This window comes from Salminus brasiliensis, chromosome 1 (assembly GCF_030463535.1).
Source record: "Salminus brasiliensis chromosome 1, fSalBra1.hap2, whole genome shotgun sequence".
In the NCBI taxonomy this organism is placed as follows: Eukaryota; Metazoa; Chordata; class Actinopteri; order Characiformes; family Bryconidae; genus Salminus; species Salminus brasiliensis.
Genome location: NC_132878.1, coordinates 17,852,435 through 17,879,792, shown reverse-complemented (window position 1 = coordinate 17,879,792; position 27,358 = coordinate 17,852,435). Strand labels below are relative to the sequence as shown.

General features: G+C 40.9%; 2 protein-coding genes across 3 annotated transcripts in view; one reads left to right on the top strand and one right to left on the bottom strand.

The window, feature by feature from the left end:
- The window catches only part of LOC140549997 (ras-specific guanine nucleotide-releasing factor RalGPS1), a 178,807-nt gene that overhangs the window by 63,706 nt on the left and 87,743 nt on the right, over positions 1–27,358 (bottom strand). The window lies entirely within an intron of this gene.
- Positions 10,081–24,344, top strand: angptl2a (angiopoietin-like 2a). Its single transcript, XM_072673782.1, has 5 exons — positions 10,081–10,517; positions 14,365–15,308; positions 19,816–20,009; positions 21,389–21,659; positions 22,189–24,344. Exons 2-5 carry the CDS (start codon positions 14,396–14,398, stop codon positions 22,386–22,388), a joined length of 1,578 nt encoding a protein of 525 aa, XP_072529883.1. The 5' UTR covers positions 10,081–10,517; positions 14,365–14,395; the 3' UTR covers positions 22,389–24,344.

Sequence of the window (27,358 nt, the reverse complement as noted above, 5' to 3'; positions counted from 1 at the left end):
ATTATATGTTACATTTTCGACTTAACAATTGCTTCACTGCATGTCAATGTAACACATTAGCCACGAGTAGTCTAATGCAATGCAATAGCCTGCATGAAAATGATATATAATACTTCATATATAATGCATAATAAACCTTGCATTATTACACATTTTATATGAAATTGGGTTATTAGCAAAAGTTTATTTAGGGCTTTCAAACCACTGAAATATCAATCACAACCTCCAATTTGACCCTACAGAAAGCGTTTTTAAAAAGTAGTGTATTTTGTTCTGCAGTCGCAGAGAAGTTAAAACCGTTGCCTGTATACAATCATACAGTTTAAGCTCCTCTGTGACTGTCGTCTCTCACTCACACGCTTGTTATGTATTCTGCCAAAAGCAGAATGACAATACTGGTATTACCGTCATCAGTGGTGTGTATTGCTTGTAAATGATACTTCAGATTCAACGTACTTGAGTCATTAACAAATTCATGGCATGACAGCAGTTAGAAATAAGCGTTGGAAATTTGCTTGTATCTGGAGAGCCATCAATGCAAACTGTTCACGAGAGAAGGCTACAGTCATGGGCTAAATCTCACAAGGTTTATCTACTCCCAACAGAGCACTACACAGGTCATGAACCACCCAGTGCATTAACTGTCAAACAGGCAGTTGTGTGACCTATGGTCGAATATAAAGCCCTTCTATTGGACATAAAATATACTATTTGGGTGTCAAAGCAGTTGTAACATGGCTTTTATAGCTACATAGGGACTAAGGAGATGTTTGGCATTCAGTCACACATCCTATCAGAGCAGCTGCTGTAGTTCAGCCTGGAACAACAGATGTATTGATGGAGTAAACTAAAAAAATGGGGGAAAAGGTGGCTTTCTTTACACAAACCAACACAGTAAGCATGTCAATAAGGTTATCAAATTGAGATGATAATAAAATATATCTTCGTCAACTTAAAAATGCAAATGCAACACTCACTAAAAGTTTTGAATCAACACTTTCCACAGCATTTGCCTCCTTGTTTAGCTAAAAGACCAACAAGTGGGAAATGATACAGAATTATAGTAGTGATTTATAGCCGGTGGTCAGGAAAGAGATTTTCCCACAACTTCTCTCCAGTGGAGCTGGAGCTTGACTCATTTTTCCGTCCCAACCATATGGCCGGAAGCCTACGTGTTGCTGGAATTACCGCAAAAAGCTTTATTAAATCTAGAGACTACAAACTACAGCTCGGTTTACACCTTGCTGATGCTTGCGCATTGCTGACTACACTGTAGTAGTGGTAGGGGGTGAAAGTGAAAAGAGAGTGCTGAAAGCAGATTTCCTACAACCTGTGCAAAGCAAACTGAAGAAATGTTGACATGAAGCAAAACAGGACTGTAAGACAGTCATTTCCTAAGCCTGTGTAAGCTAATTCTGCTTATGTCAGTAACAGGATATGCACTAATATGAGACTCAGCTGTCAAACAGAAACTAAAGGAAACATACCCATCTGTTTTCCTCAAATTCCAAAAGGCACTTTAAGGGGTGGAGAAACATTGTATATACAGTACTGTGCAAATGCTTTGAGCACCTAAGAAAATTCAAATGAAAAGGCTCCTTAAAAGGACTGTACGTATTTATTTGCTGAGTAAAACATTGATATTAGAATAATTACAAATAATATTCACATAGAAAGTAGTGGTTTCACGTCACTGTGTTCTTTAAAACAATTCCAGAGCTCTGCTTATATAAGTAAAGTATTATTCATAGTTATCATCCAACACCTGGTTCAGTAAATTAGTGCTGATGTTAAATCAGTGGGAGGGGTTTTGGTTGTTGAATGTTTACACTGCAATAACATATGGCTCAAAAGTCATGTTTTAGGCCACCGCAGCATTTTAATATGCTAACATTAGTATATGGTTGTTGCCAAAAAGACAACTTTTTATTTATACCTCATACATCCTTCATAAGTCCATTACAACAAGTCTATGCTCAGGCATATTAAATCAAGTCTTTTTTCCTCTACTTAATCAGAAACTTAAGATTTTTTTGGGCAAAATACAACAGTATATATCCCCAACAAAATAACTGACAACTGGCATTTGAAACACATTTGGTTTCCCAAAATGAAGGAACTGATTCAATAACAGTGGTTTTGGTTACCCATTCATCATTCCTGTTATTTGGAAATCATAAGTAGATTGGAGGCAGGCTATTAAAATTTGCATTAGCACAAATGACAAATAACAAATATCTTTTTCTTTAACCATTCCTGGTTATTTGCATTTATTCTAATGTTATATGGTGTTTCACCATTTTTATGACTTCTGTACAGTAATGTACAGACATTACATACACATGCTGTGGTTAGTTAAAGACAAAATGACTTCAGTCTAAAATGTTTTCGCTCAGTTTTAGTGGTAACCCAAAATATGTGCTCACCATTTCTTTCCCTGAACGTGTTCAACAGCTTCAGCTTTTATTTAAATACTTTGGCTTTTCGAAAACCTCTGTGAAAAATTTATGGTCCCAGTGACCGATCAAAGACAAGATTTTAAAGACAACATTTTATAGGCACTGGGGATCAGCTGCAATATTTTATGACTTACATTTTCCACAATTCAAAATCCTCACGACAATTAGATTAGAACAACCAGTGTTTGAGATTGGAAGCTTGATTTCCTGAGATAATGTTGCATGTCTTTCTTCCAAAGCGTTTCCACTCAAATCACATCACAGTAACTATAACATGCTATCTAACTGTTCATTGACCTGCATGTTCTCAAATTCATTGCTTGACTTTTGGTAAAGAAAAAGATATCATCTAATGTCGCAAAAGTGAATTAAATGAAGGAATGAACCCTTTTTGAAATGTTGATGTTCATTGGTGGTTACCATGTTCTATTCAGTGCAAAGTACATTATTTGGTATCACGCTTACATTTCTTCAATTATCTGTCCTCCAATAGGCCTGACTGCCAAATGTGGTCAGGAAGCAGGGGGTCAAAGGGGAAGTGTGTGCGGGATGGGGGAAATCCCTGAAAAAGCTTGACGTCTTAAACATATGGTGGAACCATTAAATGATGTGTCAGAGAATGGGACAACCACTTAAACATGATCCTCACGCTGATCCACGGCAGGAAGAGGAGATGAAGGGACTGCTCTGGAGGTTCAATTGGAAACTCATGCTCCTGTGGCAGGAAAATTGGAGGCCATTGTCTCTAAATGTTCTAGGCATACATGATACTACATGAAGATATAATTCCTACAATTACCTGTTCGCCCAAAATCCCATTTCTACCGTTATGTAATTATACAGATCCTACATCAAATCATACATCCTTATTGAAAATAATCTTCTGAAATCATCCCAGAGTCAAAGTAGATCCACTTAGATTATTATTTTAGTCGTGCTGAAAGTTCCAGAACGTCTTTTTAACTTGCCAAGGCCTCTTAACGTCCTGTACCTGTATTTTCTCTATGCCCACAGGAAAGTTTTATTTTGACAGCAATCACTGAATTGACCAACACTCAGTACAATGGGAAAGTCCAAGAAGCTCAGTGCTGATCTGAGAAGAATGATCGTACATTTACACAGGTCAGAAACTTGTCACACCCAGCAGTGAAAGGAAACAGGCTTAAACAACCTGAGAACTACAAAGGCACAAGCCTACCATTAACTGGAAGCTTCTAAAACACTATTGACACTTTCTACAGCTGAGCAAGATATATATCGCTATGAATTAAGAGGATGTCGTCCAAAAAAACAGCCCTTACTCCAAAATTTTAATATTCCAGCCAAAGAAAAAGTCTTCTGGGTGAAGTTTTAAGGTCAGATGAGACAATGGTGCAGAGGTATGTTTGGATATGTAAAAGTCATGTTTTTAACCCCAACAACACTGTACTAACTGTTAAGCATGGTGGCAGTAGCAGTAGCCTCCTTCAGCTAGAGGGTTAGAACTTGGACACAATTGTGTCAATGACTCCCAACACACATCAATGGTGGTTCTGAAATGGATATAGCAGGCTAACGTTAACTTTTCGAGTGGCCCGTCCAAAGTCCTCACCTCAACCCTATTGAAAATATGTAGACTTTGGACAAAATGTGGAATCGGTTCTAGAAAGCCCACAAATTCAATTAAAGTCGACCAATTCCATTAATGAGAAATGGCTAAATGCCCTACCAGAATTCTGCTAGAAACTTGCAGACGACTACCAAAAGCATCTGCCCAAAGAGCAACTCGCTAAGGTAGAATTACCAAATATTACTCATCTAACTTCTGATAGTCAAATCAGATTGAAACACAAAACACATGGTGTATGAAAGGAAATGAGAGAACAAGAGAACGAAATAACTTCGCAAATAACTTGTGTTTTACAAATATCTTTGATTAAGAACAACTTAGGGTCACCTTGTAAAAACAATTGCCTTAGGAAGCTTCCTTTTGCCTTGACAGATGTGATCCTCCTTTCAGTGGACCAGTCTCTTAACCTTATGGGAGGTTTCTTAGATTAGGATCAATGTTAGTCTTAGACTACACTAATATGCAATTTAAAAAACCCATTGTTCAGTCCAGACTTCGGCTTAATTTGGGTCTGGGAAACTGACAGTGTAAATTCAGGTGGTCTTTATATTGTAATGCTGTTCAAAGTTGATTCTATTGGATGTAAAAGCCAAAGCTCAGATGCTGAGGACAGTTATACCTTGTGGCTTATAAATTTCATAATTCTTGCATGATGTTACGGTCATCAAGCCCACAACAACACCTGAAACATGATAAAATGGCTCAAATCCGATTTTCTGCATGTTAAGGAGAAGTGGGAGTTCGATTAACGTAAAATTTGCATGAATTCCATGCATCAATGCCATGTATTAAGTGTGTATTGGAAGTGCCCCAAATCGTGACTGAAAAAGATGTACACTGCCACTGCCATTCACACTGCCACACAGATAATACATGTGTATATTATCCAATCAATATGTGTGATAAAACCAATCAATAAAGCCTTTTAGGCTCAAAGAGAACATCTACTCATGCATGCTGAACACTTTCCAAATGGTAAGTGTAAGGGGAGGGGGTGTTAAGGAGAGAATGAGTGGAGTTACCCTGCTCCCCCTTCATCCGTGTTAGCCCTGCTGGACCGTACAGAGTAATGATCTCCCTTTATGTGAGATGCCCTTATCATTCAGTCCCTCCTGGAAAACAGCGCTCATGCTGAAAAGACACCAACCCTTTCTCCATTTCACGATACTGCCAGTTCCTCCATATATTTCCGAAGCGTCTCTGGATTTACTGTAAAGCGCTCTTATTCATCCCCTTTTACAACTCAGGATGAAAAAAGTACCGACAACAGTGCTGCCAAAATATGACTTCACCCACGGAACATCGAGCGGAAAGCCAAAATGGCCGTCACACACTCGAGTTTTGAGTGATTCAAGTGCCTCAAAATAGTTTAATTCAAAGATAAATGAAAGAACATGGGTGATGTTGAAGGCGCTTGAATCAGCAAGTCTTGGCCTATTTCTGGAGAATTTCTTACAAAGTAAAAATAATGCCAACTTCCATGTCGAACAGTGTTTCCTACAGATTAGAAATGCACTTCAGTGCTGAGGTGTAGACAAGTGTCTACAGTATCTACAGTGTAAACAGTCTACAGTCTAAACACACCAGCTCTATTTAGCACTATTAGAGTGATTTGACTATTAACAATAATGGATTCATTTTTTGTAACCATAAAGAACCCTTTTTTAAGGTTCCATAAAGCAGTGGGTCTCAATGCAGCTGTTGGGGACCTAGAGCCAATTCAAAATTTGCCTTAGAACTTTAAGGTCTCTAAGGTTTCGAAGAACCACATACAGAAGCTATTTGAAGGACAATATAAATATTCATTCAAACGATACTTTAAATGAACCCTTAAGTGTTGCTGACTCAATAATAAAATACAGTCTCAGAGCTGGATCTGTTTCTTTATTCTTAATTTTTTCTGTTTGTTTAGTTTTTTATATTCCATATTGGCAAAAAGATGTGATCCTGTCGGGATATTAAACATTTTCCATCCAATTTCTCTGCAGTTGGTGCGTTTTACTGCGCAACAATTCCTTGTCTGCTTTCTGCCCTCTGACTGAGCATGCATCTCTGTGATGGCGTTGCACTGCATAATACGATAAAAATCACAAATCTATTTAAATAATCGAGATGGCCCATAAGATAGTAAAGTTTACATAGAATGAATAAAATCTGATGTGACAAACCTAACCTGGGAAAGTGGTGGCTCAGTGGTTAGAGCTCCGGGCAATTGATGAAAGGGTTGTAAGTTTGATACCAGGGCTCGGCAAGCTGTTACTAATGGGCCCTTGTGCAATGCCATTTACTCTTTCTGCTCCCTAGGCATCACAGCAATGGCTGCCCATCGCTCTGGGCATGTGTGCTCACGGTCACTGTGTGTGTTTCGTTTGTGTGTTCACTGCCAAACAATAGTGGAAATAGCCCACAGTGATATGAGCTGGGTCAATACTGTCTTCCTGTAAGGCAGTAGAGTGCTGATAGTGCTTCAATTACGCTCAGGTTGGATCTGTATGAGCCTATACTCACAGGCAAAGCTTGCTGAGCAACATGCCGTCATTCATTTCATGAACATTTTATTAATGGTACATAATAGGCGTTTTAACAGCCTGGCACATTAAAACAGAACTCAACTGATGTGTGCAGAGTAAGCATTTTACTTTACAATGGCTCTGAATGTGGCCCAGGCAATCAGATGTTAAAGTGGCCCACAGAGCTATTGTCAGAGCTTCTGGCAAATGAAGTACAGACAGAATCATACAATATGAGCCAACAGCAGCTTGATTTCAAAGCTAAAAGCCACAAGCTCTCATTTGGGAAGGAAATAGGCCATGACTACTGATTCTGGTTCTATAAAACGACCACATGACCCAGACACAGTCCATTTTTTTTCTCGCTCTCTGAAACATACAGCGATCATAAAAACTGTGTGTGTGTGTGGGGGGGGTGGGGGGGGGAGGATTTCCTCCCAGGATTTGTAGGGTCACAGTCCTTCGGCAGTTCCCCCTTAATCCTGGCCTTTCTGCGCAGACCTTTGACCTCTAACTGCAAGCAGCCATGCTCCCCAAAGACTGACTACAATGCTCACATCCTGATATGAATGCAGGTTGGAATCTATAGACTGCATGTAACATACATTACTGCACACGCAATTTACCAACTGTCTTTGTACCAACTGTTACGACAGGCCATTCAGCCTGTTACAACTGATCGCACCTTTGGGCCCAGTAACATCTGCATTCCCATCATTTTATCTGGCTTGTTCAGAAACGAATAATGGAAAAAGTATATGTTTTTATACACTATATGTCCAAAAGTTTGTGGCTACCTCTTCTAATTAATGCATTTAACTACTTCAAGTTGCACCCAGATGTGCAAATGCACACACAGCTTGTCTAGTCTCTGTACAGAAGTATTACCAACAGAATGGGCTCCCCATTTGAGTCTATGTTCCTCTCAAGGTTTCTTCCTCTCTGTGTGATGGAAATCGTCCTTGCCGCTGTCACTCTTGGCTCTCTGTAAAGCTGCTTTGTGACAATTGAGCTGAATACTACATTCCACATCCCTTCACTACAAATGACAAGGGGTCCCTTGCCTCCCCAACAACAGCCTGATACTGACTGCGGCAGTGCTCCGACCACTGCAGAAAATATAGGAACGTTCCACATGCAGGTCGACTTTCTACCTGCTCACCCCTGAGGAATCCCATGCAGAACTGTGTGCTGATGTGGACACATGCATTCTCACAGGCACAGGTTTTGTGTCACAAAGGAATTTTAGCTGTTACCAGACGTAGCTTTTGAACTGAACTACCGCAGCTGTCAACCATTCTTAAGTTGATTTCCTTGTGTGGTTGTTGCATCACCCAGTGTCTCTTCAGCTTGAAGTCATGAACTTGTGGGCCCTATAGGCAGCAAAGCAGCCCCAAGCCATGATACGTATGCCACTATGTGTCAGTGTTTGGTGAGGTTTTGGTGTCAATATGCATTGTGGGTTTTTTTTTTTTTTTTGCGCCAAACTTCCATGAACACCATTGTTATTTTTGTAATCGAGGGCACATGAACATGAGTTTGTAGAGTCTTCTGCAGGATTTTGCACTGTGCACTAGAAAGGATCTTAACAGGACACCTACAATTTATCTAACCATGTCTTTAGTGATGCTTTTGTAAGCTTTTCCAGCTTCATGCGAAATATATCTTCTGGGGTTTGCATTGAGGCATGATTCAGACTAATCATGTCTCAAATCAGTTTGGGTCATCTTCCAGACCTTGACAAAGTGGCTACATTTCCCAATAACTTGAGCACAATTGTGTGAACGGATGATCTTGAAATCTGCAGTTGTTTACAAATGGATCCAAGAGACTTTCCTAAACAGTGGAAATCTATGATCATCCGTCTCAGATCTGCACTGAGCTCCTTGAACTGTCCCATTGTACTGTGTGTTGATCAAGTCGACGAGTGCTGACAAACAAATTCTTTTTATGTGGACACAGACCAGTTAACAGCTGTAGACAATTATGAGCACCAATAAGAAGAGTGCTTGGCACAAAACCAAACCTTGGGCTCAAAATATTTTTTCTATTAAAGGCGTATGTTGTAGGGCTCCAAGTAGCTCAGGGGTTTAATGCGCTACCACTTGGGGGTCACAAGTTCAAATTCCGAGCCATTCTATTTTGCATTCAGCAGTTGGAGTCCAAGAGAGCACAATTGACCGTGTTCTCTCTGGGTGGTTAAGTGGCACTTTCTCCCCATATCACTCTTAAGCAATGTTGCCTGGCACAGGCATCTGTTAGCTGGTGTGTTGGAGCTGGGGACCCGGTGCTTTCTTCCAAACATGACTGTTGTGGCAGTTGGAAAAGCGGCAGTGTTTTGCTTGAGTCCTTACACCCCTAGTGCCGGATGCATTGCTAGTGTAAGGGGGAGCTACGAATGGGTGGATTAATTGCCAATACCAAATTGAGAGAAAATGAGAAAATCCAATTTAGGGAAAAAAAAAAATCTGTCCAGTACTTAATACTAAGTGTACGTATGTAAATAACTGGAGCTTCTTATTCACTGAGGTAGTTGTATACTGCAGTGCCTTTCTCTGTTTCTGCAAAAAGGTCAATCACTGTGTTACATAATCAAACAGCTGTTTCTCTATTGGCAAAAAGGCAAGATGGTGTAACTGATATACTGCTATTTTACTTCTCAGTCTGGTTGATGTATAAACAGCGCAGCACACAGGACCACACTGTTTGTCCCTTTCAAAGTCCAGTTCATAGAAAGCTTAATGGCATGTCATTTTTATTTACTATCAATTATCTGTAATCTCTACTAAGATAACTCTACTGAGATAAATAAGCTAGGCCAATGACCGTTTTTTAGATCAGCTAAAGCTTCAGCGATGACAATGTATGTAAAAGACATGGGAAGAGGCCACAGCAAACTGGCCTGGTTACATAATATGTTTATAGTTAAAATAATTGAATATTTGTTAATTGTTAATAAAGCACTCCTGACCAGGGCTCTCAGAAAGCACAGCTGGAGGTGCTGTTTTTAACTGTGGAGAATGACTCGGTCCCTCATTGCTGTGCATTTTATTATTCAGGGCTTTTGCTTGGGTAAGTGACAGAGCACAGGAGACCACATTAGAGCTCTCTGTAAGGCTCTGTGGTGCTATTACACCACAGCGAGTAAAAGTGGGGGGTGACATGGATGAAGAAAGGCAAACTGTGTTCAAATCTGTTTTTACTGGTTATTAAAGTTAACATTAACCTAAGACTTACATTATTATTATTACTACACATAAGTAGTGTATTTCTTATTTAGGTGTATGCAAATGCGCTGTCTACAGATCACTAGTCCTCACAATGTATAGAAACAAAACTCTTTGAGAGTGCTTGTGTGTGGTGGGGGTGTTGTGGTGGCAATTGACTAGGGTTGGCTCCTCCCATGCTAAGGGGAGGGCAAAAAGGAGGGTCCAACTAGCAGACCAATAGCATGAGAGGCATAGGTAATGTCAAAACAGAGAGAGACAGAGGAGGAGGTTAACAGAAAAGGATAACAAGCATGTTAACAGCCATGAGGTAGAAGAGACTGTAGATACTATGAGAGAGAAGCATAGAGGTTTGTGTTTCACACTGGTTCTAGTAGGATGTTAGAGGAAGAAGCCCATGAAGACCATGCAGCACAGCTGAGACCTGCCATGTGCTTCGAGCCTGTTAATGAAGCCGGTACAAGGACTCCTACTGATTGACAGCAGCTACCAAGAGGGGACTGGTTGACTAATACAGAAAGACTGAGAGAGGGAAAGGTAGAGAGAGAGAGAGAGAGAGAGAAAGAGAAAGAGAGAGGAGGACAAAGGACCAGAGGGGCTACAGGATTGGTAATGACTTTCGGTGCAGGGGAAACACTATCCAACCTGCTGGGGAGGCAGAAGGTCTAAGAGGGGGAAACAAGAAAAAAGAGGAGGAAACAGCCATAGCTCGGTAAGGAGGTTTTTAACTAGTCAACTATTCGAATATCTGGTTATTACTGTTATTTTATTTAGCTAAAAAAAAAAGTAAATATTGTTTTATATGTATGTTAAACTAAATAAGCAAATGTGCAAAAACAGAAATTAAATGGAAGTCCAGCCCAGTTTTTTTATTTTAGTTTGAATGAAATCAGTATTTCACTATTCACAATTTGGAGCATTTCTATTGGTCCATTCATGCAAAATTAGAGATGACCGTAATTTCACATACATATATATATATATATATATATATATATATATATATATATATATATATATATATATATATATATGTGTGTGTGTGTGTGAAATTATGGTCATCTCTAATTTTGCATATGTGTGTGTGTGTGTGTGTGTGTGTGTGTGTGTGTGTGTGTGTGTGTGTGTGTGTGTGTGCGCGTGTACATACACACACACACACACACACACATTAGAACCCCAACAAATTATATAAACACAAACACGTGTCTGTGTGTGTGAGTGTCTGAGAGCTGTAAACACACAAAACATGCATTACAGTCTCCCGTGCAACACAAGGCAAGCTTAACAGCAAACAGACTTCAGGGAGAGGAGGAACTGAACAGTGGCCAACACTAACACATTACACATGAAAAGAACAACTCCCTATAATCAAGTGTTACATCTGCAGCATTTGTTCCATGGAAAACCCCCCTTTTGAAATCCTGTTATATTCCATGGATTGTTATGTGGGCTTGTAATTCTGATGACTATTTGTCCTCTCGGATCTTGTCTGATCTGCTATAGTTAGGAAAATTTGAGTTAAACAGGGAAAAGAGTTCAAAATGAGATTGAATGAGATTACAGCTCAGATGCATGAATACAATGCAGTGAATGTGTTACTATAATCCACACCATCTGACGCTTCACAGTTGGGGACATTGTGCTGACATTAATGCTGTATTCCTGTTGATCCCGAACACAGTCTTACTGTTCACTCAACACACACATGCCCACTTGACCTATGGCCTTTGAGCCCTATGCAACCTGATCACCAGACATTTCAGCTGACTTGAGCGCCCTGAGAGAGTGCGTGAATGTGTGGGCATGTCTGCTTGGGTTTATATGGGTTTAAGTCACTGGGTGCAGAAGGGAATTTGTTTTTTTTACTATCAGCATTAGTAATAGTTTATAAAATATACCACTAATAAAAACAGCCTCCCACTTTTCAGCAGGTTCTGTGAAGGTAAAGGCTTCTTCACCTCATAAGTGCCAAGAACAAACTACACACTAAAGATCAGATCTGCTAAATGATTGGTAGGAATTTCACAGATATTGATAAACCAGATCCTAGCTAATGTATTTTGGAAATCAATACCAGAGGAGGGGGAGAACAGTGCCAGAACTGTTGGACTTTCTGTCTGCTAGAAGAGGAAACTCCAACGCAAAATGTGTAATCAGCAGGGTAGCACATACCAATCCTGGGAGGTAAACCCAGCTATTCAAGCAGCATCCTAACATCTTCACCAGGATCTCAAATTCCCACTTAAGTCAGATGTTGGGTGGATCCAATAGGGTGAAGCCAGAATAAGGTTTCTATGGTGTCGCCAAGTGGTTGCTATGATTTTCCTACACTGTGTACACTGTATAGCGAAATGTGTCCTCCGCATTTAACCTATCTGTGGTAGTGAACACACACTCACACACACACTAGTGAACTTGGGGCAGTGAGTACACACACACCCAGAGCGGTGGGCAGCCAACTCCAGCGCCCAGGGAGCAGAGAGGACCTTGCTCAAGGGCCCAACAGTGGCAGCTTGCCAAGCCCGGGAATCGAACCCACAACCCTGTTATTGACAGCCCGGCGCTCTAACCGCTGAGCGGTTAGATTCAATAGAAGTTCAATGAATGGTCAAAGTAACCACCTCTAAAAATAAAGCTTGAGTGTAAAAACCTTTTGAAAGGCTTTAAATCTTCCAGATAATGTAAAGTTTCCAACCTAGGGGTCATCATCTCAGGAACTTAAGGCTATACTTTGGAGATTTCCTGGTCAAACACTCACTTGAACTAATCAGGTCTGGAACAGGTTTGTACAAATATATAGTAATGTGGAAAAGAGGGTTGGTGGCAATGGTTAAGTTAGATAACACTATGAAGCAGGATACCACTGTTGGCCCATATGAACCTCCTATTAAAGTACAGTGCTAGATGAAGACTGGGTAAAGTAAGGTTTCACATAGTGGAATACTACATGTCTAAATCACAAAAACTGTGGCCAGCTACAGATCCATGCAAATGACCTAATGAGATGTATGAATGCACAAAACAGATGACATCATGCTGATAGATGTCTGTTACGCCTCCCCCCAAAGTCACTCTATAGTGAAATAATGCACTCAGGAGGGGAGGCAAGGAAAACTCATTTAAGCCAGAGGGATCATTCATCCTTACTAGCTTTCCCAGAATAAAGGAACTGAGTGTTTTTATTTGACAGTGATTTTGCACTATGATTTCATTTTACAAGAAATGTCAGATATGTTGTACATTATTATCTCCTCTTCAAATTTCCCTGGTGTCAGCTATGCTTAAGTTCTTCCTTCTTGGCTACTACATCACCATACATTTGTAAACTCCATCAGAATACAATGACTATTTAAATACATTCATCAATCAGCCATAACTTTAACACCACCTGCCTAATATTCAGTAGGTCCCCCTTGTGCCACCAGATCAACAGATCTGACCATTCGAGGCATGAACTCCACAAGACCTCTGAAGGCATCCTGTGACCTCTGTCTCTGGCACCAAGACGTTAGCAGCAGATCCTTTTAGTCCTGTAAGTTGTGAGGCTTGTGGGGCCTCCGTATATTGCATCAGTGAGCCTTAGGTGGCCACAACTCAGTTGCCGGTTCACTGGTGGTTCCTTTCTTGAACTTATTTTGGTAGGTACTGACCACTGCATAGCAGAGAACCCCCATAAGACCGGTCTTCTATTTTGGAAATGTTCTGACCCGGTTGTCTAGCCATTACACTTGACCCGTATCAAAAACACTCACATGCCTTTGCTTGCTCTTTTAACACATCAACTTCAAGAATTGACTGTTTACCTACTGCCTAATATATCCACCCTTTGAAACATGCCACTGTAGCGGTGGTATTAATGTTATGGTTGGTCAGGGTCTTGTACATGTACAGTTTTGCACAGTTTGAGAAAGTCATCCTTAGCAGTCATTTGACCACAGGGCCATTGTTGGTTGGACAGGTTCATTAATAGACAATTCTCAATCGATCAACAAAAGTGAGGCGTTTAAAAAACGTACAAGCAACACCTGTACACCTGTACCAGTGCAAATATTATTACACTCGGGAAAGAAAAGGTGCTACAAAGAGGTCTCAGAGGAACTACATTTGGTTGCATAAAGAACCATGTTAGTAAAAGAGCAAAGGTATCAAGCAGGGGTTCATCAAACCTTTAAAAAAATTTCCACACCCACACATCTCCCACACATTTATGGAGATCGTATGGAACTCAACGGGTTTTTTTCTATCACTCAAAAGAACCCACTAAAGCAACATAAATTTTTAAGAGTGTATAAAACAACAATGGCCCAATGCCCAAATAATTACTGGTGGTAGAACTATGGTGGTTCCTATCAACTGGACAAACTTGTGTGTGCTTGATGAGTTTTGCATAGTACAGATAGGTCTACAGTCAGTAACTGTGTACCTACAAAATGCACATACATAGTAGATGTAACTGATAAAAAGATTAACAGGTAAGCACACAGGAGAACTACGTAATCAACTAATTACGGTGTCCAAAACTGCCCATTTTCTCACATCTCTCTTTCCCTGCACAGGAATCATCCTCTTAAGAGATACGAAGCAGACATGCCTGGTCTCACTATGAAGCTTTCACTGCCAGTGCTGCTGACCCTGACCTTGACAAGGCCAGACTGGACTGTGTCTGGAGACGTTCAGGAATTTGACAGCAGAGATGAGGTGCTAGAACGAGAGTTCCTTTATGCTGGACGAAGCAAGCGCTCCCCTGACCCTGCAGGCGCCCCGCCGCAGGACAAGTGCTCGTATACCTTTATTGTGCCTCAGCAGAAGACCACAGGTGCCATTTGCGTGAACAGCAAAGAGCCAGAGGCTCTGCTGGAGAACAGGGTGAACAAGCAGGAGCTGGAACTGCTGAACGGCGAGCTCCACAAGCAGAGGCGCCAAATCGAATCTCTTCAGCAGCTGGTGGAGGTGGACGGAGGTGTGGTAAATGAAGTGAAGCTCCTGCGCAAGGAGTCGCGCAACATGAACGCTAGGGTGACCCAGCTGTACATGCAGCTGCTGCATGAGATCATCCGCAAGCGGGACAATGCGTTGGAGGTGTCGCAGCTGGAGAACCGTGTGCTCAACCACACGGCCGAGATGCAGCGGCTAGCTTCCCGCTACCGCGACCTTGAGCACAAGTACCAGCACTTGTCCACTCTTGCCAGCAATCAAAGTGCGCTGATAGCACAGCTGGAAGAACAATGTGTAAGGGGTGGGTTCAGAGGAACTGCGGGTGGCGGGGTGGCCCGGCCTGCCAGACCCTACCAGCCTCCTGTAGTCCTTCCACAACAACAGCCCCAACTCCGCTTACCCCATCAACCCCAGGCCAAGCCATTCCACCCACCTCCCTTCCAACGCCACACCAACCAGATCACTAATGAAATCCAGAGTGATCAAAACTCGAAGGCAATGCCGCCACCTTTGCCCACCATGCCCACTGGAACGCACAGCCCATCCACAACCAACAAGCCTTCAGGTGAGTTACAGTGTATTACACTTTAATGGTTAATTAAAGGCCATTTTAAAGGCCATCGCACATTTCATTTACCAACATGGTTCTTTCAAAAACCATTTATTCAGATTCTCCAAAAGACAAGGGATCCTAACCTCCTTTGTAAATAAAGGCATGAGGAGCAAATTGAGATGTAGGCCTTCGCAGCATGCAGGAAACACTAGCAACCAAAGCTAATGGAGAATAAATGAGTCTCTTATTACCAGCGGACATTCTCCACAAGCACTTTCCCACCAAAATTTATGAATTTCATTTTCAGATGTTGTATGGCAGTAAAATCCAAATGATGGGCTTAGATCATAGTGCTTAGAGGTTCCAAAGAAAGCAACAAATGTTTGCAGAAAACACACATCAGGGACACATGTGGATCTCCCTCACGTTAAGGTCAGCAAGCTAATCGCTCACTCGAAAACAAATCCTTCCTGGGCAGACCAACTGAGAAGGAACCCCCCCTCGTATACACAGACCACCAAAGAAAACATATGTCAAGTTATAGAAGAGCTTAAAGGGGATTACTTTGTAAGATGAATACTTTTGGAATGGACTTATATAGACAGATATTCAGTTCAGCTCTTGTGATAGCATGTTGATGAGCAGCATTTGATCTCCGCTTGTTTCCCGCAGCACTAAATATGCCTTTTCAGTCAATCCTCAGATCCTATGTACACAGTTTAACTGCAGACTTCATACAACAAATCAGTTTGTTTGTGCCCTGATAAAAGAAACCAATCTTGCAAGATTAACTGTATTGTGCGGTCTAATATTTTATGATCTTGCTTACATAAATGCATCACTTAAATCCATGTAGCTTAATTGTACCATTGAACATGATACTCCTGGATGATTTAATGCATCTGATTTACTGACGTAGCAGTCCTGATTTAATTCAACACTTCCGTAAAGTCACTTTCATTCAGGCAGAAGTAAATACACATGTTCATCATTTCTGGGTAGACTTACACATGTGGAAGCACTGTTATTTCTACTGCTGTGTGGCCAGCAAGGGAATTCTGTTGTGTTCTAACTGAGACAATGCTATACAACAGCCGGGGCTATCCTGAGAGCATGATTCTGTGGAAACCTTTTCCTTAAAATTGGTTTTCAAAAAATATTATACTTAAAATATTAAGTTGCAGGCACCATGGACCTTGCCGCTCACCTCCAATGACATAGGTACAAAGTATTCCCATTGCCACGTACTGAAGAAATGGAAAGCAAGCATAAAATACACTGCCAAATTCATCTAATACAAAAGGCATGGAGCAACCAGGTAACAGAGATGACATCCTTTACTTAGTATCTGAAATGATTGACTGGAGAAAGCACCACTGATCCTTTTCCACTAGCCTATTAAATGGAAAATGAATGGAAAAGAATATGACCTCTCTGGGAATTCTTAGAAGCACTTCTTTCCTTGGCACCGTGACATTCCATTATGGATAAAGCTGCTAATTTGCAGGCTATAAAACACATCGAAGGAGGCTTACTAAGATTTAATGAGCAGGTTTCCACATGGTTCCAACTATTTACATTCAAAAACATGGAAAGTGCTTGAGAAATGAATGACAACTGACAGCTTGAAAACAGATTGATGAATACCTGCCAGGACCACAAATAACACCCCCTGCAGCACGTTCCCGCACCTCATTTTGAGATCCATTTTCTAAGATAGGAGTATGATCTCTCCAGAATCCACAGCTATTCAGACAAGCCTGTGCACATTAGTTGACAGAGATCAACAACAGCAGTTACCTGTTAGCAGTAAAGTTTTGCATTTTCGCGTCTGTGTCTTCAAACAATGTAGCATTAAAGAAACACTGGCTTAAGTCAACAGAGGTCACGGAAGCAGTCAGTTGAGGCTTGCATTTGTACAGTGTTTAACTAACTAAACTTTAAGACAACATAAAAAAGTCAACTTTTTAGCATTAAGGAAAGCAGTTTACTGGAGGTTAGCATTGTACTAGTCTTAGTCTCAGACATTCCACCTGCACATACACAGAGCTTCTAATACCTATTGTGTTAAGCTGACCACAATTATTATCGGGATTCCTCATATCCATGTAGGCTACATGGATTTCCACACAAAATTTATATCATTTAAAAAGGGAAATCCAACTAAATTCCAGTCAGCTCTAGCAAACAGCTGGCTTCACTGGACATTGTGAGAAAAAAAAACTAGGCTTCAGTAAAGGATAGATCTGTGAGCAGGTCATTTAACATGTTAAAAGCCTCTTCTTTCTAAAGAAGGCAGCTCATGGCCACCTTTTTATTTTACAAGCGATGAAAATTCAAGACTCTTGACAATTGGTTAGTGTTACACAGTTTTCCAGCAATGCTACATTAAGGTGACATTTGTCAAGAGTTAGGATTTACACAGTATTCAAGCAGAGCAACGTTAAGGCAACACAGTCATTACTCAACAATAGTTATTAAATCAGTAAGCATTTGTGTTTTCTTTAGATAAAGCTACATTAAAGCAACCCTGGCACTGGTCAACAGTAGTAACTAAATCAGTTAGATGAGGCTAGTATTTGTCTTCAAGCCAAGCAGCATTAGGGAAACATTAGGCCCCAGAGTCTGGGGCTGTCACTTTCCCTAGTCTCCCAAGGGCAAAATTTCCACCACATAATGCAAGTCATTTAAAAACAAAGCAGGCTGCCAAGGCTTGCTGTCTGCATGTGGCATTCCATATTCGTTAACAATAGCTCGGGGGGCTGACACTAAGCTATAGCATGTGATGTGAAGGAATAAGCTCTGCCTTGCTACAGCTTTCAGAGCCACACTCAAAAGTTCTCGCAAAAAATTAGTGCAGCCGCATGGGGAACTCTCAAGAGACATTTGCTGCAATCTGAAAATAACAATATCCAGGGTTAGCACAGCTGGCTATGAGCCTTTATCCACATTGTAAAGTTTTGCAAAAATGGACTTGTAGGTCAATCACTGTTCAATGTCTTAGATAAATAGAGGACACTATTTCCCAGCAAATTCTGTAATGATGTAGAAGTAAGTGTAATGTATCCTGAAGTAGGAAAAGCAAAAGGCAGAAAAAGTCAGACTCTGCAATACACAATACTGGAGAGTGGGAATTGAAAGTTTATAGAGAAAGCAAAGAGATACAGGGTAGGAGAAAATTGTTGGCAAATTTGCACTTCAGCATGTCTCCCCCTAAATTAGTACCTTGTATACTTGTACAGTGTTTTTAAAAGAGAAGGAGAGCTGACAGACAGATGTATAGAGTATACCAGATGTACAACTACAGGTAATACAGTGGGTGGGCATTACAACATGAGTCTTTAACTTGGACCTCTTTTACTACCCTGGAGAAAATCTACCAGGAGAGGGAAAAAGCTCAGACTGTTTAACATTACAACCCCTGGCAGCCACACTGCCGGCAGGCGCTCAACGTGAAAGCAGTAATCCTCTGGATGATGTCTTAAAGGGCCAAAACGTACAGTGTTCTCCTGCTGGTAGGCTAAAAGGCAGGATGTCAAGACCCCTTGTTACAGCATTTGTTCACTCTGGAAAGCTAACTAGTGAATTATATTAACAACTCCAGCAAGCCAGGAGCATTGTTAACAGTGCAGTCAAAATGTGGGACTTGATGTTAGTCAGCTGAATCCTAGTCTGGGAAGGGGAAGGCGGTGTTAGCCATTACACTACTACAGCTACTTCTTCCATAGAAAAGATTTCAAAACAAATGGTTACACACCGTAAAATGCCTGATTGCCAATTTGAAACTCTTTGTTTGATTTCTTGGTTACGGATTCTGGTGTTGGTTCTCTGGACGCTACGCATTTGGTATAATTAATTGTGTTTTGCACGGATTTACTAGATTTGACATTTTTAGACTGCAACAACTAGTTCCTTTTGGCCCTTACATTTCACTCCCCAGTGTCATAATGGAAAAAAGGTTGTGTACTAACATGCATCTATTTAACAGCTATGGATTGGTTCCCAGAGAGTCTTGAAAAGCTCCTTTAATTTATGATGCAGATACTTTTGGAAAACTCACCCCAGACTAGGCAATGATGTGTCTCTTTTCTTTCCTTAACAGCATGCAGAATGACTGACAGCTTCAAACTAGCTTCTGAAGTAACCCAGTATTAGCATTACCATTGCTTAAATTAAAGACCACAGTCAAGGAAGGCCATGTGCCTGTGTTGCTCTTGGACTGCTGAAATTCAACAAGAGGGAATTCTCCTCACACAACAGCAGCCAAAGCAGTCACTGAGAGGTTCCCGAGGAAGGAAAAATAAGCTGGAGCCCCAGAAACATGCTGGGCGAATACCACACATTGAGATTGAGTGCTGATAACTGTAGGCTAAGTGGTTGATGGAGGAGGGATTCTCACTGCCGCGATCATTTCAGAATAGATGGCCGATATCTGAATGTAATTTCAAGCACCACAAACTTATTTCCTGTCCACTGACCTCATGAGAGCTTTTACTGACACATATTGCCTTTAAAACAGGTCCCTTCAAAGACTGCCTGGAGGCCTTGGAGGAGGGTCACATCAACAGTGGCATGTTTTTGGTGAAGCCAGAAAATGCAAACAAGTTAATGCAGGTCTGGTGTGACCAGAGGCATGACCCCGGTGGCTGGACAGTCATTCAGAGACGCCAGGATGGATCAGTCAACTTCTTTAGAAACTGGGAGACGTACAAGGTGAGATAACGGTTAATTCCAGGTACACTGAGGGATAGAGGGGCACCCTGGCCAAAAAGAAAAAAACAACAACAACAAACTAATCATTTCTACATCTGTTGTAAACATGTCTCATCACCTACTAAGATGATGCCACAACAGCCCCACAAGTGAGAATTTCCCATTTGAAGCCCAGGAAACCTGTCTGATGATATAAGCTACAAGCTGTTTAAGATGGATACTTTGGTTTAAAAGCTTTTCATTTTCTGCCAGCTTGTTGAATGCAAGTAGAAGCCAGATATCTGTATTTAATAGTTGTGAAATGCATGCTGGGTACTGTAATGAGAAAACACTGATGGACGATAACAGAAAAAAAAGATGAAATCATGAATTTTGTCAAACTGATGAGGCTGAGGGAAAGAATCACATAACATGATCAATAGCATAGTAAATTCAGCACTTACACCAGAAGGCCTTTTAAAAGGCAGAAATGTGAGCATCAGGGTATAGTTAAATGGGATTAAACCCTTCTGGTAACCAATGGCAATGACAGCTGCCTGAATTCTAATATTTAAGTGAATAAGTAACAGGGTTAAATGTAAGTGTGCTTTACGCGATACAAAGACTACAAATCTACAGGCAGACTTTTTTTTTTTCTTCGCATTCTGAGATCCTTCACACGTGAGGCACTTTAAGTGAATCAGTAATTTTTCCCATGTCTTGCTTATGTAAGCTGGGTTACGTTTCAAAACATGGGCCATGGAGCCTTCCAAACACCAAGCTTTTTCTCCAACCTTACTGTCAATGTGGGCCAACAGCTATCCACAGTAACATTAGGGACAGTGATTAAAAGCAGCTTCAAATGATGCATCCTAACCCTGACGCCGGGGTGAACGATGTAATGACCTAACGTCCATAAAATGTGGTTTCCTGGCAGTTGCGGATATAATTTAAGACCACTTAGAGACAAAAAAGTGAACAAATTACTCTAAGGGTGAGAAACACCCATGATGAATTTATATATTTATATTATTTTTTTAATCCCAGTTTGCTTAATGCAATTGAACACACATGCATGTTTTAATAATTCCAGTCTCCTAATGAAACGCAATGGGGTGTTTGAAAGACCACCACTGGCTTTATCCATCATAGTCCTGGATCAATAATGTCCAAGGGATGGTGAAAAATCAAAATACAGGCAGATGACCAGAACAGGTCTTTTTTTGGTTGACAGCCTAATTGAATGCAGTCAGTTTTACAGGAAGTTGCCTGTAAATCTTGCAGTTGCAGTTTTGTTTTGCCAACAAGGTGAATATGAGGTATTCATGTTCTGAGGTATATCAAACAACTTGTTTCTGCCCTTCCAAAACCTTTATTCTTTCTCTTGTTCGCTCTCTTAGCAAGGGTTTGGAAACATTGATGGTGAATACTGGCTTGGTCTGGAGAACATCTACTGGCTGACCAACCAGGGTAACTACAAGCTTCTGGTGACTCTTGAAGACTGGTCAGGCAGGAAGACCTTTGCAGAATATGCCAGTTTCCGCCTAGAGCCAGAGGCCGATTTCTACAGGCTGAGGGTGGGACGGTACCACGGAAATGCTGGGGATTCCTTAACCTGGCACAACGGAAAACAGTTTACCACCTTGGACAGAGACCATGATGTCTACACAGGTATCTCAATGATCAAGTTCAAATAAAACCTGTTTTTATCAATATATTCTAAAAAGTCAAGCTCCAACAGACTACATCTGAATCTGGTAATTAACAAGTGATTTGAATTAGGTGTGCTTCCAGGACTGGAGTTGCCCACAACTGGTCAAGTTCAATTCAGTCAGCAGGAAGCCTTTAATCGAATTCTATAATGGCAAAATAATATAAGCGTTTGATTACAAACTATTGTAGAAACAGCTCCCTGGCCCTGCTGATGTGTTGACTATGTTTACTGTTAATGCCTACTATAGAAGAACCTCAATTACCGCATGACTGGTTACCATAGCACTGCAAAACAATTAAAAGCCCTGGGTGGTCTTTTCCAAAAAGTACCAAATGCACAATAACCAAAAGATTGGCTTGATGCACAGCACTGGCTAAAGGCCCAGCTGTTTTGTGGAGGTTATCGGAACATTGACTCCAGTCTTAAAAAAATCGAGATGACAGTTCCGTGACCTCAGAAGTAACATCCTCTCTTTCTCTCATCCAGGAAACTGCGCCCACTACCAGAAGGGCGGATGGTGGTATAACGCCTGCGCCCACTCCAACCTGAATGGTGTGTGGTACCGGGGAGGTCATTATCGCAGCCGCTATCAGGATGGAGTCTACTGGGCAGAATTCCGGGGTGGTTCCTACTCCTTGAAAAGAGTCACCATGATGATACGGCCCAACCCAAACACGTTCCACTAGCAGCTCAAACCCGAGGGAGAAACAAAACACAGGAACTCTGCTGTGACAAAAACAACCCGATTCTGGGTGACTTAAAAAAGTGCAATTTTTTAAACTCTCTTATGTCTTGTGTATATGTTTTTGTTTGTTACTTTCTTTATTGGTTTTAAAACACAGCCACACCATTCTCAGTTTCAGAGTGAACAGCTCTCCATTATTTGAGAGATTTAGTATCTCTGGATGTAGCTCAATGTGTCTTGACTCCATGGAATAGCATCAAAAAAATGTTTAGAATGCAGGCATTCAGAGTATAAAGTGTCATCCTCATTTTGTAACCCCAAAGATGTTTTTGCCGGGATGCCAAAGTGGCTAAACACTGCCTAGTGTGTGAAATTTCACTCCTTGTGCAATTAGGACTTTGCCGAATGGCAACAGAAGGACACATTGTACAACCCTTGTTACTTTGCTAACATTTATGCAGCCAGCCTTGAGACAATGTGCTAATTTGATGCTTGATGTTATCTGGGTAAAAAATGGGGCCTGGTAGGGGGTGTTCAGACAACGCCCTTTCAGACTCTCTCGAGTGCAGTTTGTTTCATTGTGCTCTAGGCTTCACCCGGTCAGTGACAGCACTGGGAATCGCAGACGGATTGCATTGTGGTGGCTATAAAAACATGCCATCCTCGGCTTTAGCACATGCTAAGGGAAGTGTGTTTCTGTCAAAAGCTGTTATAAACTAAATGAAAACTGAAATAATGCCCAGCAGAACAACAGCAGTACAAGATACAGTAACATTAGTAGGCCAGCTGACCCCACATAGGTCAGCTATTTGAGTAATAAATTATCAGGTTTAAATGATAGGATGTAAAAGTGGGATTTTACCAAAGTTAGAAGTTATAGGTTAGCAAAAACTGAGCAGAAACTAGCATGTTTATCGTGTCCAGCATAAGCAAGCTTTTCAGTTCCCTCATTTCTAGAAGTGCTGTAACTGGTTACTGGATGCAAACCTTAACTGAGAAGCTTCTCAGTTTGTATGCTGGTCGTAGCTCTCAGGACATTTATGGCACTATCACTCAGACAAGAATGGTTCCACTGCATTTACACTATGGCAAAGGAAGTGCTAACCTCACAGACTCTTGGTGTCTTTGTGGATGTATTGCCAAAACTTTAAACTTAGCAAGTTAAGGCTCACATTGTAGAAGTCTTACTTAGTTCTGAGCTCAGATGAAATGCAGATGAGAAATAAAGCTGTTACTGTTTTTACAAATGTGAACTAGTGTAAAAAATGAACCACTAAATTCTCCTTCTTAAAATTGAGATGTGAAACACAGTGTGAAAGGGAACATGACACATGATAAAACACACTGCGGCACACTTTAGCAATATGACAGGCTGCCGCCTTTCAAAAAAACCTGAATGAATGGGAAAACAAAATCTCGATGCTCCAGGCAAGGACAAACCCATTGTCACAATCTCACAAACCCATTGTCATCTGTTAAGCAACACGCACCATGACTCGTTTTGAAAATCCACCAGCTTTTGAGTCAAGCACTAACAAAAAAGTGCCCATGAAGAATGAGGAAGCCTTCCATCTAGTCATGCATTCCAACATGGAAGAAAAGTTTGTTGGCATAATTAATTATGTATTCTTGTGTCATTTGTGTGCCTTGTTTAAAAAATATATATTAGATACATTTGATATTTATTCAGTTTACTTGTGTTTACCATCTTGCACATCTTTCTTCTTATAAAGCACGAAATGCAGTGTGTCTGGCCACCCCTTACACCATATAGGACACAATGGGCCAGATTCACTAAAATTCAGTGATTCTGCACTACACTACATCAAGCAAAATGTGCTGTACGGTAACTAAGTCCTATGTAGAAAGTCACAGCGGTGGTTCTGAAGGAGCCATTCCCTCTGTAATGTTGCAGCATTTTTACACATGACCTCATTAAATCGCAATCAAAATCAAATATGTTAATGAGCTAATTCATTCCCTAGTACCTTCCCCATCACGTAATGCTTCAGTCCCTCAGAGGGTGAGGACTGACACATGCCTTCTTCGACATCCGCACAACCAGCCATCATTTCTTTTCGAACTGCTGATGTAAGGCCAACAGTCTGCACGCTCAGAGAAAAGCTCCAGCCACCCAGCTCTGATGCAGAAGTTGGCAGAAAACCCACGCCAGCCCAGTATCACATTGAAGTGATATGGGGAGAGAGAAAGCCATCTACCCACCTGGAGTGACCAAGGTCAGTTGTGCTTTCTCTGGCTCCGGCTGCCGATGGCAGGCAGCATAACCAGCGATCCTCGGGTCATGCTGGCAACACCTTAGTCCACGGGACGACTCAGAGCCAGCTGCATCATTTTATCACACAATGAAATTTGATAAAAATATATTTCAATCTATTCTGGCTGGTTATCAGAATATTTACTTAATATTTACGGAATGTTTTTGTAGGACAGTGAATTGCTAATGGCACTTGCGCATGACAGAAAGGGCAGTCACTCCCCTTTTCACACAAATGGAAAAATACACCAGTAATCTGCTATTCTCTATGAGCTAACATGTTCAGTAACACTATTCGCTCAGAATAGTTGGCCAAAAAATATGATAGGATTTATTAAAGACCCTGGATGCAGTCAATCATCCAAGAAATGTTAAATCACTCTTAAAGCAATGTTGGTCAACACAGGCGTTTGTAACCTGGTGTGGTGGAGGTGGAGACGCAGCGCTTTCCATCCTGTGTCGACTGCCTAGCAATGCCACAACTCGGGGGAGGCATGTGTTAATTCCTTACCCTCCCAGTGTGGGGAGCATTGCTACTGCTAGGGGCAGCTACGAACGCATGGGTGCATTGGAGAAAAAGGAAAAAAATCTGAAATGTATTTAAATAATAATAATTAAAAAAAACATTTATGTAATTTGATGCATTAAAGCGACTGCCTTATGATTTCTGCATTCATTTATGGAGATTCGTTTAGATTGGTGACAGTCCAGTATTTGTTAGCAATGATAGTCTAGCATCTCTCCTTTTAAACTAAAGAAATAAACTTCAGACACTGCATGTGTCAAACATGTCTTGGCTGATCGACTACAACAACTGGGGTAAGTGATACATCATGCTATTTAGATTTTTCGCCTTTAAATAGTCCAAGTATGGTATAATGATGAATTAATCATTACACTGAATTAATCATTATAGTGAATGAATTATGGAATGATTAAGTCTTTAGCAGTCCTTTCAAATCAGATGGAACAGGTCACACACTGGTATGCAGGTTAATATCATAACGTATTAAGAATTATAATACAGAGTATATTTGGCGTGCAGGGACACCTGAGACGCTTATCCCAAAGACTTAGCCTGAGACTAATGCCCAAAGGTGGCTGTAGTCTTTACAAAATGCTTGAGTGAACTTCTGGAAGTCATGTGAGTTTATAAGTGTGTTAAGTTGTAGCTATGGAAACTGGGCCACCGCTCAACATTAAAAGATACTGTATCATTTATTTTCCTTAGCCTTGAAATAAAAGAGTACTAAGTACCCTTCCCCAGCTAACATACTCCATATATGGAAGCTGAAAGCTTTAGAACTTAGGTCCCTGAAAAACATGAGCAGGGCTGATACAGGGCAACCAATTAGGACAAAGCTCATTTATACACTCACTATTTGTCCAAATGTTAATGGACACCCCTTCTAATGAATGCTTTCAGCTACTGTAAGTTGACACAGATGCGCAAGTACAAACACACAGCTTGTCTAGTTTCTGTAGAGAAGTACAGTCAATAGAATAGGACTCTATGGAGCAGAAAAACATGAGCCTATTGGCACCATGCCTAATGCCAGGCAGTAGTGGAATCTCTGGAATGGTGGTGCTCCATCCAATTAATTTTGGATGAGATGGATGCTCCAAAAATCTAGCAGAAAGCTTTTCTGGACAGCAGAAACAGTGACTCATACTAAAGTAGGATAACAACCTTGGTTCAACAACCTTAATCTGACCTCTATGATGGTATGATTTATAAAATTTGATTACCATGGATAATGAAGAAATTGTCCTTTGGTGTTTATTATATTCAAGTGAATAAGCTTTCTGACCTTTTACTAAATAAGCAAACTTAAGCATCTCTTTAAAAAGCCATATCCTAAAAGATCAGAAAGCTTTTTCACTTGAAACACCTAAAATAGACACCATAGGTTTCTATTATAAGTGTGTTTGGAGTGAAAAGGCTTTCTACACACAATGCACTCTTAATAAAGGTGCTACGAAAGGCATTTAAAAAACATTTTCCATAAAGAGACCATGAATTTTACCAATACATTAAATACATTAAAATATGTTTACGTCTGATTCATGATTGATACGTTTTTAAACCACATAATTGTTCACGGCTCTGCTCTTATAACGATGGATCCCATTGTCCTCATAAACCAAACAAATCCCAATAAGAAACCACTGGTGAACGTGAAAATCCTTGTGAAAACCACGTAAGTGGATTTGAGAGCGCCTGGTGAATAAGGCTCCATGTTTGTAAGAGAGATGCGTGAGTGTGAAGAACCCTTAAATTGGTAAAGTGGTTCTTTTATGACATTGCTCACCTTTTGTAGCAATGAGTATATGCTGCAGATGCAGAAGATTAAGGTTAGGTTGAAAACCTCTGGATTGTTTCTTCAAGAATGGCTGTTGTAATCAGGACCTGAAGACCCTAAGGGTCCAAGGGGAGCCAAAGGTTGATGCGATTAAAGCAGAACGTCTGGTACAAAGACTGCACAACGTCCATTCAGAGCTCAGTCTAGTCTTTCTCCTTTTGTTCCCCCCCTCCCTCTTTGGCAGTTATGAATGAGTTTCCAAAAAGCACAGAAAACTACTTGCACTATAAATGACTGGAAAAGACATTAAAGGGATGGAAAACTGAGGGTTGTGGGGAATGGGGGAGCACTGGTCGGCAGAATGAAGCTTTTACGATAAACCCTTCAGTTTAA